Source organism: Heliangelus exortis, unplaced genomic scaffold (assembly GCF_036169615.1).
Source record: "Heliangelus exortis unplaced genomic scaffold, bHelExo1.hap1 Scaffold_135, whole genome shotgun sequence".
Classification (NCBI taxonomy): domain Eukaryota; kingdom Metazoa; phylum Chordata; class Aves; order Apodiformes; family Trochilidae; genus Heliangelus; species Heliangelus exortis.
The window spans coordinates 305,728-319,387 of record NW_027285952.1 but is presented as its reverse complement, the minus strand read 5'-3'; the positions used below and the strand labels follow the sequence as shown (position 1 = coordinate 319,387).

Below are 13,660 nucleotides of genomic sequence, written 5' to 3'. Positions count from 1 at the left end.
TCTAGGGAAAGAATAACACAGAGAACACTTTCAGAAGCCCCTCTGCTCCTGGCCAGGATTTCAGAATCCCACAATTTGGAGAAGAGCTCTGAGATCACCGAGTCCAAACATCAACCCAGAAAAAAATAAAAATATTCCAAAGGCCCCACAGCAACTGGGAAAAAGACAGCAGTTTATGAGCAGCTTACCAGGGGTGAGCCTTGCAGAAGGGTTTCAATTGTACTGTTTTGCTGCACAACTGTGGCTTGCAGTCGGGCATTTTTAGCTTCAAGGCTTAAACAGAAACACAGTTCTTATTACAAGGAACCACCAGAGCACCAATTCTTAAAGAACAGCAGGCAAAGCACAAACAGAAGCATCTTCACCACCCCAGACAGCAGCAGACACCTTGGTCCCCTGTGCCACTCTCTCACCACTGTATCCGTCCCTCCAGGTGTTTCATTGCAATAGTTCTCCCAGAAGATGCCAACAGGAGGTCTTCCAGTCTCTGGAAACAATCTCTTTTTTCTCTTTCCTTATTTTCCAGAGCAATCTTCAAGTCACAAATTGAATGCTCATGCTGAAGATGTTCTTCCAACTCCTGCAGCTGTAAAAGAACAGCAAGATTCCACAGCACTCACCTGAGTTTTTATGCTGAAGAGCTCAGGGAATGCCTCTGTCTGCACATACCCACTACCCAAAGAGCTGTCAGTACATTTCATACCTTCCCTCCTCCTAGGAAATGAACACAAACCATGTAACTTTACACAATCTTCTCCACTGTAAGAACTGACACTTACCCTCCCACTCCTTTCAGGCACTCTCTGGATCCCTTCGCTTGCTCCCCCCCTTGAAAATAGCAATTAAAAAGTTCATCCTTCTCCTAAAGGGACGTCACATCCCCCTTGTATATCTATGGATATACCTATATTCATGCAGGGTAAGTTCCAGAAGCAATCAGAATTGGCAGCATGCTGATGGATGGAGTTAAACCCAGTGGTGGTCCCCAGGGTGGTCCCCAGGGCTCTGCACCAGTTCTCTTCAACATCTTTATCAGTGGATGAGGGGATTAGGTGCAAATGACACCAAATTGGGTGAGAGGCTTGATCTGATGAGGGCCGGGAAGCTCTGCTAGAGGGACCTGGGCTGTAGGAGATTCAACAAGGGGCAGGAGAAATATTTTCCCCAAAAGAGTTGTCAGGCACTGGAACCAGCGGCTGAGTCACAATCTCTACGGAGACTTCAAAGATGTGGGGATGTGGTGCTGAGGGACAGGACTGGGCTTAGCAGGACTGGGGGAACACTTGGACCTCATTTTAAAGATCTTTTCTAACCAAAAGAGTTCTTTGTTACAAGTAAGGGAAGCACAGTGAGCAGCAAGAAGCCCAAATGCAGCATTACTGCAGACATTATTTCTATATAAATGCAGACATTGTTTCTATAGTAATGCAGACACTGTTTCTATAGAAACACAGTCCGTTATTTCTACTGTCCTTCAGAAATCAGATAAAACTTTCTGGGCCAAACCACATGGAATAAGTGACAGACACCTCAGTCTCTTTTGCAGAGCACTTTACCACATACAAACCTTGGACTGTGTCAAAGACAAAGATACCAAGTGTCCTGGTTTGGGCCAGGATAAAGGGGATTTTTTGTCTTGTACTTTTGCTTTCAGTTCAGTCTCTTGTAAGTAGTTACACTTGCTGAAATTAACAGCAAGTTTCTCAGACAGTGTCTGCTTCTGGGACTGATAACACTTGATTTTTATAGTTAAAGCAGAACCAACGCCACTGCTCAGCTCTGAGGAACGTTTTACCCTCCAAGAGGAATAAAGAGGTCCCACCTTCAGCCCTCCTTTGGGGAGGAACAGACAAGATAGATGCCAGAACTGACCAAACAGAGGATTCCATCCCATACACCTCATACTCAGGGTAAATTTGAGGGATCACGAGGGCCAAGCCAGCTTCCTGCCCTTCCTGCCTTTCCTGCTTCCCCTTGTTCACCCGTCCCTGTTTCCTTCAGCATCCTGGGAGGATTCCATCTGTTCCTCTGCCTGTGGTCCTGCTCCGTGCCAGCCTGAATCTCTGTGTTCCTGCCTCCAGCTCCCGAGCACTGCTGAGTCCAGGAGTCCAGGCTGGACTTTCCCAGGGCCGCCCTGCAGCCTCGGTGGTGACGTGAGAGTTATTGGGGCAGAGGGGGTGAAGGAACGTGGTATCAATTTTCCTGTCTATTTGTATATATTTTGTAATTTTTCCTCTTTATCATTACTGTTTCATTAAAGCTGTGTAGTTTAGTTCCCAACCCATCAGTCTCTCTCCCTTATTCTCTCTCCTTTCTTTATAAAGGAGGGGAGGGAGGATTAATAGTGAGCATCTGTGATTTCAGTTTAATTGCTGGGCCAGTGTTAAACCCTGACACTACGTTTGTAAAAAGCTGTGATTCCTCCACACATCATCCCCCCCCTAGCACTAGGAAGTTTATTCTAGATTCTAAACTTTCTGTACCTTGGATTTATTTTCTGCCAATTCCTTCTTCAAGCCCAGCGTGGCCTCCTCCAGGTTCCTTCTGTAGCACGTGGCGACATCAAGCGAAGCTTCTACCATGGAGAGCTTTTTCAGAGCATCAGCAAGCTCCTGTTGCAGTACTCTGATCTTGCACTAATGAATATGAGCATGAGGAAAATTATAAGACCATTAATTCTGTCTTTAATTTGTTGATTTATACAATTAGACCTTGTCTTGAACTCAAAAAGCAGGAAAAATCTGCCTGCTGTCGGTAGCCAAATGCTGAGCACCTCAACTACCAAGAGCTCCTCAGGAGGATTTTAATAAAAAAAAAAAACAACCTCAAGTACTACTCTTCTTGAGCCATACACAAGCATGTGTATGTTAGTTTGGTACTAAGAATACAAAGTGATTCACAGAGTAAAATGACTGACAGCACTGCTGGATTTCTTTCCCCTCTTTCCATCTTAAAGAAATGAAATCATTGCTCTGCCTGAGGCTGTGGAATGCTCTGCAGAAGAGCACGTTTCCTACTTGTTTTTTGCAGAAAAACTTTAACTGAGGTCCTCAAGAGTCTTCTGTGCAGTTCTTGGTCTTTCACAGAGCCACAAAGAACAAAGAAATTTAAATATTGCCACGCACCATAAAATAGAGAAGAGAAAGCTTAGGTTGGTGTCTGAAGTTGACTTTCTAAGGAACAGCCAGGTCCCTTAGAAGCCCCAAAACTCAGAAATTAACCCCAAAATACTGCTAATAGTCTTAAGCACTGCTAATACTGTATACTTCACCTGTGCTTCTACTTTGTCAACCTCACATCTAAAGACCTGTTTCCTTAAGACATTGCAGTTTTCGTATAGCTCCTTGTTTTTCTCTTCCAACAAATAAACTTTCTGCTCAGTATCAGCCTTGAGATTCTTGAAAATGTCATTAAAGAAGTCCTGAGCAACAGTCACTACACTTTCTTGGGTGAGCTGCTGCTTCCTGTCTTCCAGTTGCTGGCGGAGTAAGAGGTTTTCCCTCTGGGCCTGGGCCAATTGCTCCTATGTGGACAGAGTCATAAAACCCCAGAATCATTAAGGTTCGAAAAAACCTCCAGGATCCTCAAGTCCAACCACCCACCACCATGCCCACCAAACCATGCCCCAAATTCCAAGTAATTTGCTCCACTTGAGCTCTTACAGAAAACTCCAGGGGATGCCTGCCTTAATCCCACTGCAAAAAAATTCCTTTTTTCAAACACTTCTTAACATGGCCAAACCCACACATGTTTTGCAGAGGTAGAGAAAGCATCAGAAAGGTGGCCAAAATTCAAGGCTTTTTCTCTCAAAAAGAAAAAGCCACGTTTCATCCAACAGATCAGCATGTTACTGAAAATTCTCCCTTTTCACTTGAATATGCATTTTGCAGGGGAAAAGATGCTTTTGACTGTATTGTTTGTTTGCACAGCACAACAGGAAAAATAATGGTAAAAAAACTGAAGGAAACCAGCTGGAAACAAAGCAGCAAAAGAAAAAATATCCAACATCATGACAAGGATTTTACACCATAGGAAGACTGGATCCAGATTCACTTCAGACTCACTCTTCCTCTCCAGGACTCTCCCTTCATTATCCACTTACCGTTTTTTCACCATAGCTTTTAATACAATTTTACAGTTAAGATTCTAATTCAAAAATATTTGGCTTTCCATACCTGCACCACTGAGTTTTCAATGGCATCCTTGATAACTTCTTTTTCAGCTGCTGCTGATATCTGGGAGGTACAGCCAGAGTGCTCACCTACAGTGAAAAACAGATTTTTATAAACAGCATGACTTCATACTACTTATTTACACCTAGAGTGCATCTTTAATGGTTGTGAGAAAAGGCTGAGAACAAAATAAAACACCCTCTAAAATTTGTGAGCTGCTGGAGTGAATCATTTTATCACAATAGCAACTTCACGTGCACCTCTGTGAGTTCCTTTCTTCTGGAGCAACTTTCATTTTAATGGAAAAAAGAAAGATTCTGGATTAAGGGCCAGAAATGCACCACTCCTGTTACTCCGAGGTCCATGATCTCTCACTCAGCCTGTAACGGGGTTTCAGCTTTTCCTGGTGGCAAAGGAACATTTGTAGATAACACCACTGAAGGCACAACAGAGACTGGCATAAATTATCAGTATCAAGATGCTAGGAGGAAGCAAACACTGAGCTCCTATACAAGGAACCTCCACCACTTGGAGAGCAACACCTTTTATATTATAAAACATCATTTAATAATGATAGAGAAAGAATTGCATCACTGTTTCCCAGCTCCTTTCTCTCACCAGTGACGTCTCTTGAAGCTGCCTTGGGGATTTCAGAGTCAACATGAAAAACATGGTGCTTCACAATCCAGGCAGCTGGAGCTTTTTTCTCTTCACTTTTGCCTCCCTCCTCCTGCTTTACTTCCTCTACAGGTGACTCTTCCTAAAAGAGATCAAGGAAAAGAAGATATAAAAGGGGAAGAAGCAAGCATCTTCTTTGCCTTTCAATGACTACTTGAAAAAGGTTTTCTTATGGAAAAGAAAAAAGGGAAAAATTGTTGAGCTTTGATTTACAAGGCCTTCAGCTTTTCCATGGAAATCTGGAGGAGCAGAAAGGAATTCCTCCTGTCCTCAGTCTCAGCCCTGCTCCTGCACAGCCCCTGAGAAGCCCTCCCCCACTTCAGCCCAGCTTCATTCCAATTCCAGCAAGCTCTCAGGTGCTCCTGGATCTCCCTCCTACCCTCCCCAGCCCCCCCATGGCAACCTCCCTGTCCTTCACACAAAGTACCTCAGAATCCCAGGGAGAAGAATCCTCATCTTCCTGTTCCTTTGCTTCCAGGGCTGCTGGGGCACCTACACCCCAGGGAAGAAGAGAGACTTTGCTATCACTTCCCACTGACACAAAGACACAAAACACCCTTTTTATTTCAGGGGATGGACATCTAAATCTCCAGCAGATGAACACAAGGCTCAGGCTGGGTGGCTTCCTAGGCTGCTCAGACCACTTGCAGGGCTCTCCTTTAAGCCACCCCATGAGGTCTAAATCCTGAAGGATGCACTTTTTGGGAAAATGTGGAGGCAAAGAAAAAGGGGCGAGGAGCTGGAGACCAGAGAGGAAACCCAAGCACCCAGAAGACAGCAACTCCTGGTTCCAGCTGGGCTCTGACTGCTCACATGATGCCAAATCAGCCTCATGGGGAAATTCAGACAGAAAAGCACAAGATTCCCACATCTCAAGACAAGGAACTAAAAGGAGCAAAAGCTGCTGAATCAGGGGAGGTTTAGGTTACACATCAGAAAATTTTTGGCAGCCAGAGGGCAGCTGAGCAGTGGAAGAAGCTCCCCAGGGAAGTGGTGACAGCACCAAACCTGCCAGAGCTCCAGAAGTGTTTTGGATGAAGCTCTCAGGTGTGATTCTGGGGGTGCCCAAAGACAAAGGGACAGGAGTTGGACCTGATGGGTCCCTTCCAACTTCTGATTCTATTTCCTAACTCAGTTCTCTCACCAGTGCTGACTTCTAAAGGTGCCTTGGGGACTTGAAGGCCACCATTGCCAACAGACTTCTTCGCATTCTCAGATGCTGCAGGGCTTTGCAGGTCACCATTGCCTCCCGTCTCCTCCTTCTTCTGCTTTTCTTTCAGGTCTGGTAACTTTTAGGAAAAGAGTTCAACGGAAAGAAGATTTTTAAAAGGGCAGAAGCAAGCATCTTCTTTGCCTTTAAATGACTCCTTGAAAAAGGCTTTTTTATTGAAAAGAAAAAAGGGAAACTTTGCTGAGCTTTCATTTACAAGGCGTTCAGCTTTTCCATGGAAATCTGGAGGAGCAGAAAGGATTTCTTCCTGTCCGCAGTCTCAGCCCTGCTTCTTCACAGCCCCTGAGAAGCCCTTCCCCACTTCAGCCCAGCTTCATTTCAGTTACAGTAAAATTCAGCTATAGTAAAATTCAGCTCTCAAAGTTTCAGAATTCTTACTTGCAAGGAACTCTCAGCATCACCAGACTCACTGCACAAATCAGCCTCTGCATTATCCCTAAATTTCAAACATCACAGCAGAAAAATGCATTATTTCTATTTAAATCAGTGCAGGAAAATGGAATCATCTTAAAACTAAAGATGCTGGCTGGCATCTCCAGCATTAGTGAGTGGGTTGAGCCGCCACACTCAAGTTCCCCATCACTGCAGAATCCCCCTGCAACAGATGCTGATCCAAATGAACAGGAAGAAATAAAATAATGTGACTGTGTACCTATGACTTTTGGCCCCAAACCACAAATCTACTGCTTTCTCTGCCACAGCTACAGGTTTTTCAGCAAAATCTGACAGCAGAAGAAAGGCCAGAGATGGCTTCTAAGAAGAAAAAAATGCTGGCTGGAACTTCTGTTTCTTTCAGTCCCAGAGAAAACTTGCCTTCAAGAGATTTATTTTTCAAGGACACTTCTCCTGTAAACGCACCATACCTTAGGGGTAAAAAGGAGTGAATCTTCAGAATCTTTCCAAGTGATATCATTCATCTCAGTCTCAGAGCTCCTTAAAAAACAAAGCAAAATCAGTGCTGTGTCTCTAAAATCACCCCTCAAGCAAATGGTAGGGGTTTGTAAAGTCTCACCTTATTGAGCCTCCTTCACAAAGGTTTTCTGTGGCTGTTCAAAGATTAAATGACATGCTGACATTAGATTTGAAATGCCAGCAATTAAACAGTACACTTTAAAAACCTCAAAGAACAACAGGTCGCAGTCTAGAGTCTGAGGTGACAACATTTCATTGATATTAAAAAATGACTTCTTTAGGATCCTTCTAGGGCTCTGTGTTCTCCTAAGCATAGACTGGATTTTAAACACTCTCTGAAGGAGCTGGGTGTTTGATCACAAAGCAGTGTAATTTTTTTATTAAAAAAATCACTGAGGGTGGAAAAAAAAAAAGCATCATTTCTGTTGTAAATCAAACTATGTTCCAGAAGAGACAGTACACACAGGCACTGCATTGCTTGTTGCTAACAGTGACTTTTCTGAGACAATTTTTCCTCAAATTTCCAATTTGAGGGATCACGAGGGTCAAACCCCTTCCTGCCTTTCCTGCTTCCCCTCTCCCGGTTTGCTTCAGCATCCTGGGAGGATTCCATCCGTTCCTCTGCCTATGGTCCTGACCCATTCCAGCCTGGATCTGTGTGTTCCTGCCTCCAGCTCCCAACTGCTGCTGAGTCCAGGATTCCAGCCTGGACTTTCCGAGGGCTGCCCCGCAGCCTCGGTGGTGACGGGAGAGTTACTGGGGGAGAGGTGGGAGGAACGTGGTATCAATTTTCCTGTATCTTTGTATATATTTAGTAATTTTTTCTATTTATCATTACTGTTTCATTAAAGCTGTGTAGTTTAGTTTCCACCCCATAACTCCCTTATTCTCTCTCCTTTCTTCATCAGGGAGGGGAATTACTAGTGAGCATCTGTTATTTCAGTTTAATTGCTGGGCCAATGTTAAACCCTGCCAACAAATCACAGGTGCCCTGACAAGGCCAAAAAGTAACAAATCAGCACGTTCCCAAACCACCTCAAGAAAAGGCCACATCATTTTCCTCTTGAGCTCCTCCATAGTTAAGGATCCTACCTCCTCTGTCCACAGCAGGTGCACCCCAAAAAACTGGAGCAGCTCCTGCCTGCTCAGGAGTGATGACTATGCTGGGATCTTCTGTATCACACGCAGGAGCTTCTCCTCTGTTCTCCTGGTCTGGTTTTTCTTTTATCCCTCCAGCAGCTCCTGCCTGTTCGGGAGATCCAAGTGCATCCCCTGCAGGAGCTTCTGCTGTGTCCTCCAGTTTTGCCAGGTACTGACTTACACTGGACAGAGAAAGAGAGGAAATAAAATTGGTAAAAAGAACCACATGCTGGCACAACAGTTAACACCAATTTATTACCACCCCCCTCCCCCCCCTGCAAATATTTATAAAAATTCATAAACTCCTCAGTATTTGTTAGGGGTAATACACACAGAACTCACTCCAGCATTCCCTGCAGTCACATTCGCCCTATAAATGCACATTCCCACCTTCCAAGTAATTAACTCCTGCTCAGAACATTTTTTCAGCCTGCCTTTTAGGCACACATAACCACCTGAGATAATCTCAGTTCTAACCAAACACCAGGTGACAGAATTGCTCTGGTTACCCCCCCTTCCACCCTCCCAAAGGAAGATAAAAAGGGAATAGGGAAGAGAGACTTTAAGGTGTGAAAATAAGACTGGAAGAGGTTTACTGGAAGAGGAAGAGACCACACCATTTATTCTAATCATAAAGTTCAAAGTTTACCGTAAATGGCCATGAAGATCAGCATAATCCACAGCTATCCTCCCATCTTTGTCTTCATGGGAAATATTGGCACCGTGAGAAAGGAGAACTTTGACCAAATACATCTCCCCAACAGAAGCAGCAATCATGAGTGGGGTTCTGAAAGATTCAAAACATGCAATGCCATGGATCATTTGACACAGACACAGTCATTATTTTCATTCCTGCTTGCTCTCAGAAGTATTTTCTCCATTCCTTTACAATGAACACATTTGGATAAACACTCAAGGAGCAAACCAAAGTCTTTGCTTTCCTGGACCCCCCTCCTCCTTCCTGGACCCCCTCCTCCTTCTGGGCCCCCTCCTCCTTCCTGGACCCCCCTCCTTATCCTGGATCCCCTCCTTCTTCCTGGACCCCCTCCTATTCCTGGATACCCTCTTATTACTGGACCCCCTCTTATTCATGGATCCCCTCCTCCTTCTGGATCCCCTTCTCTTCCTGGATCCCCTCCTCCTCCTGGACCCCCTCCTTCTTCCAGCCCCCCCTCCTTCTCCTGGATAAACCCCTTACCTTTCATGCTCATCTCGAGCATGCACGTCAGCTCCTGCTTTCAGGAGATCTTCTAATATCACCTCATGTTTTTCAGTGATAGCAAGAGTTAGTGGGGTACAGCCCTTCTGAAAAGTCAGAGAAATGCATCATGTAAATAATCAAAGTAAAAAAAAAATAATCTGTAAAAATTTTGATGCAACGTTCTGAAAGGACTTCTTGAAGAAATAGAAACATTTACCTTATTCTTGGCATCCAGTTTGGCACCATGCTTGATTAACTGCCTCACGAGGTTTTTATGATGAGCCAGGATGGCCAACTGGAGGGCAGTGTTGCCATCGATGTCTGCAAGATTTGTGTCAGCACCCTGCTCTAGCAGAAAAGTCACGCAGTCTTGTTCTCTGAGCTGTACTGCCTGGGAATAACACACACAAAAAAAAAAAAAAAAAAAAGACTTCCAGAATTCACATTTCACTCCATCACAGCTCGCCCAGCTTCTGACCACTGGGAAAGAAGAGCACCTGCAAAGATGATCTGACAGGTGCCTGTTCCACTCCAAATCCAACAGGCGTGTTTCCGCACAGCTCTGCGTACAGAGTCCTGCCAGACACCTCTCCTTTCATGCACAGTCGATAAGCCCCTCTTCCAAGAGCAGAACTTCTCCCACTCACCTTCATCAGGGGTGTTCTCCCAAAATTATCAACAGCATCCAACTGGCTGCCGTGCTCTACAAGGAATCTGGCAACCTCTGTGTGGCCGTTTGCACATGCCAGATGGAGAGGTGTCCTGAGAATTAAACATGTGAGCTTAACGCAAAAGAACCAAAGCTGTGGCACCACCCATCCCAGGGCAGGAGAGACCTGGGGATGCCTGAGAACCCTGCAGGGAGAGCAGGGCCAAGCAGCAGCCCAGCACCTCCAGGAGCACTGGCGCCCACCCAGCAGCTCCCAGCACTGGAAAGCTCTCGAGTTCCCCCTCCCAGCTGACAGGGCACATCTTGCTTTGCAAGCAATCAGCTCCAAGGGGATCCCACACAAACCCTGCAGGGGGGATGCTCCCGCACGCCACCCGAGGTGTCCCAGCAGTGGCCCACAGCCCCTCACCGATTCTCCCTGTCGCGGCAGTCAATGCCCCAAATCTTGATCCACGAGTGCCAGAACCTCAGCCAGGACAGGTGGCCGTGGGCAGCAGCATGGTGCAGCCTCTTCAGATCTTTCTCCTCAATCTCAGGGCCGCTGGTGCTGGCAGCAGCAGCACGGGGCCACACAGGATTGTAACTGGGCAGCACAGTACTGTAGCGACGATGACTCTTCCTCCTGAAGAGCCCCATCCCGGGAGCCCTGCGGGGTGCGGGGCACAGCTCTGCGGGAGCAGCAGGAGGCAGCCGGCAGAGCCGGAGGGGTGGAGGTTAATGACAGGGGAAGGGCAAAGGCAGGGACAGGGGAGGGAAGAGACAGACGAGGACGAGGTGGATGCAAGGGGAAAGGCAGGGACGAGGCAGGAGATAGGAGCAAACCAACAGCAAGGACCAGGAGCAGCCGGAGAGACACAGCCCAGCGCAGCTCAGCACAGGAGCCACAACGGCAGAGTCGCCCCTAACGGCAGTCGCCAGGGGCAACGGTGGGCGGGGCCGAACCACCTGCCGGGGGGAGGGGGGGGGGGGGGGGGGGGGGGGCAGGAAGGGGCTGAACCAATTCACAGGGCGGGGGGAGGGGGCTGAAAGGAAAGGAAAAGGCTCCTTTAATCCTTAAACCTTGCATTGGTTTAAGCCTCAGCATTCATTCATTGCCACTACAGGTGACAATGGTCCCTTAAGTATCTGAGAGAAGCTGAGAAGCTCTCCCCCACCTCTATGAGTCATACAAAGTGGAAAATTCTCCCCCTGAGGAGAGGCTTTTTTATAACCAATTAAAAGGAGGAGCTAGAGAGGGTAAAAAATCATGCTTTTTTTGTGGCTGGTGCCCAGCTGGCTGTACTGAGGATTCTCAGGGCTATGCAGTTGCGCTCTTTTTATTGGTGTGTGGTGGCTTTTGGTATCAAACCCTGTGCTGAGAGCTGCAAGCTCTTTGTCACCAGCTTATCCCATCTTTTCACAACCACTTCTTGTCTCTCACCACATGTTTAAATGGCAAACTAGCTTGTTCTGACTGCACAGAGCTCACTGCAAAAGTTCCACTGCCATTGCACAAGTACAGGTTGTTTCCTTAGACAAGTCTAACCCATAACTAGAGGGAAATGGACATCTAGAATTCTCCTGGCTTACCAGGAATTCTGTTCTCCTTGGCAGGACAACTCTGGGGAAAATGTTAACACAAATGTTAACCCCCACCATGCTACATGTGCCACACCCAGCTACACAGAAAATCATCTTACAGTTCCCTGATGAAGTCCCCCAAAATTCAGCCCCCAAATGGGGGCCTTATAAGAGACCCCAAAGCACTGAGTTCCCAACTGAGAGACCCCCAAACCAGGCTCCCCCAGCCAGGCTCCCCCAAACCAGAGACCCCCAGAACACTCCCCCACATCAGGAACTCCTAAAAAGGGGATCCTGAAATAAACCCCCAGAAGAGAGACCCCTAAACCAGGTGTTACGGTTTAACACTGGCCCAGCAATTAAACCGAGTGACAGATGTTCTCTATTAATCTCTCTCCTCCCTGATAAGGAAAGGAGAGAGAATAAGGGAGAGAGACTTGTGGGTGGGAAACTAAACTACACAACTTTAATGAAGCAGTAATGATCAATAGAAAAATATAGAGGAAAATTGATACCACGTTCCTTCCCCCCTCTTCCCCCAATAACTCTCACGTCACCACCGAGGCTGCAGGCCGGCCCTGGGAAAGTCCAGGCTGGACTCCTGGAGTCGGCAGCAGTCGGGAACTGGAGGCAGGAACACACAGATATGGGCTGGCACAGATCAGGACCACAGGCAGAGGAACGCATGGGATCCTTCCAGGATGCCGGGTGAAGGAAGGGAAGCAGGAAAGGCAGGAAGGGCAGGCAGCCGGAAGCTGGAAGCATGGCTTGGCCCTCGTGATCCCTCAAATTTACCCTGAATATGAGGTGTATGGGATGGAATCCTCTGTTTGGTCAATTCTGGCATCTGTCTTGTCCATTCCTCCCCAAAGGAGGGCTGCAGGTGGGACCTCTTTATGCCTTCTGGAGGGTAAAATGTTTTCCTCAGAGCTGAGCAGTGTCCTTGGCTCTGCATACCAGCCTCTAGCAGTAACATCAAGTGTTATCAGTCCTAGAAGCACACACTGTCTGAGAAACTTGCTGTTAATTTCAACAAGTGCAACTACTTACAAGAGACAGAAAATCACCTTTATCCTGGCCCAAACCAGGACACCAGGGATCACCAACTCCACCAGCCACCTCCTCCTCCTCCTCATCATCATGCTCCTCTTCCTGTTCCTTCTCCTCCTCCTGTTCCTCCTGTTCCTGATGATGGAGTCATCACTGATGCCACCTGCTGAGGCTTTTCTTCCCTTTTTTTTTTTTCCGCTTGGGCACTGAATTCCTCCTCCTCCTCTTCCCTGCAGCTCCAGTGGAGATCAGTGCCCAGCTGGAAGGATCTACTCCAGCCCCTCTTCCCCTCTTTTGGAGCATCCCCAGAGCCAGGAAATCCACTCCTGGTTTCTCCCTGCTTGGTGTGCAGCCCACAGGGACGTGGTTCTTTGTGGAGCATCCCCACAGCCACCTCCTGCCAAGACAACAGTGGAAAAGTCCTGCTCATCCCTCCAGCAAGGACCAGAAGAGTGAGCAACCCCCAGGACCTGGGTGAGACCTGGCTCAGGGCCTCCCAAAAATGCTCTCCTGGAGATGGGCTGCAAAGGCAGAGAGATGGGATGGATCCCAACATGTCCCTCCGAGGACACCCAGCTGCCACAAACCATCCTAGGATTCTCCAGCTCCAACCATTCCATCATTCCATGACTCACCACCATGGGTTGGATGCCTACAGAGATGGTGACCATGGTGACCCATGGCTGCTGCCCGGTGCTACAGACCACCAGAGACTCTGATGGCTGCCACGGACCTGGAGGGTTCTAGAACACGGGCACTGGGCCTGTGCGGCAAAGAGGTCATGATGTGGCACCCAGGTCACACCTGAGACCTGGATATGGCACAATGTTGAATCAGGGGAATGAGATGTAACCTTTCCTTGTATAACCACAAGGCTTAGGGGAACAGGAAAGAAGACATGCACAGTTCCTGTACCCTAAAAAAGGCTCCAATGTACATCCTATTGTGATAATCTAAGCTGGTTTTACTGCTGACTGCAGAGCGTTGCACAGGAGAGAAGGAGCTCATGTGTGGAATCGAAGGGCAACAAGAGGGGAAACTGAGGC

The 13,660-nt window shown here is 47.2% G+C and overlaps 2 protein-coding genes across 2 annotated transcripts in view; both read right to left on the bottom strand.

Moving 5' to 3' along the window:
- The window catches only part of LOC139790750 (ankyrin repeat domain-containing protein 26-like), a 678,272-nt gene that overhangs the window by 421,350 nt on the left and 243,262 nt on the right, over positions 1-13,660 (bottom strand). Inside the window, exons 18-19 of the mRNA XM_071732606.1 lie at positions 5,278-5,342; positions 4,791-4,932 (exon numbers count right to left, since the gene is read on the bottom strand). Coding sequence (XP_071588707.1) covers positions 4,791-4,932; positions 5,278-5,342 — 207 coding nt within the window. The remainder of the gene's footprint in view (positions 1-4,790; positions 4,933-5,277; positions 5,343-13,660) is intronic.
- LOC139790741 (ankyrin repeat domain-containing protein 7-like) lies at positions 6,623-10,640 on the bottom strand. Its single transcript, XM_071732597.1, has 9 exons — positions 10,414-10,640; positions 9,982-10,048; positions 9,552-9,725; positions 9,332-9,438; positions 8,783-8,920; positions 8,086-8,315; positions 7,094-7,127; positions 6,945-7,014; positions 6,623-6,688 (listed from the first exon to the last, which is right to left on the bottom strand). The coding sequence occupies exons 1-9, from the start codon at positions 10,638-10,640 to the stop codon at positions 6,623-6,625; spliced, it is 1,113 nt and encodes a 370-aa protein (XP_071588698.1).

What these genes read in the sequence shown, in the direction of transcription:
- LOC139790741 (XM_071732597.1), bottom strand. Translation starts at nt 10,640, where the DNA reads ATGGGGCTCTTCAGGAGGAAGAGTCATCGTCGCTACAGTACTGTGCTG. An exon ending in TGCCGCGACAGGGAGAATCG is followed by an intron (nt 10,049 to 10,413) that starts GTGAGGGGCTGT and finishes AGAGGTTGCCAG; the next exon opens with ATTCCTTGTAGAGCACGGCA. An exon ending in AACTGGATGCCAAGAATAAG is followed by an intron (nt 9,439 to 9,551) that starts GTAAATGTTTCT and finishes CTGACTTTTCAG; the next exon opens with AAGGGCTGTACCCCACTAAC.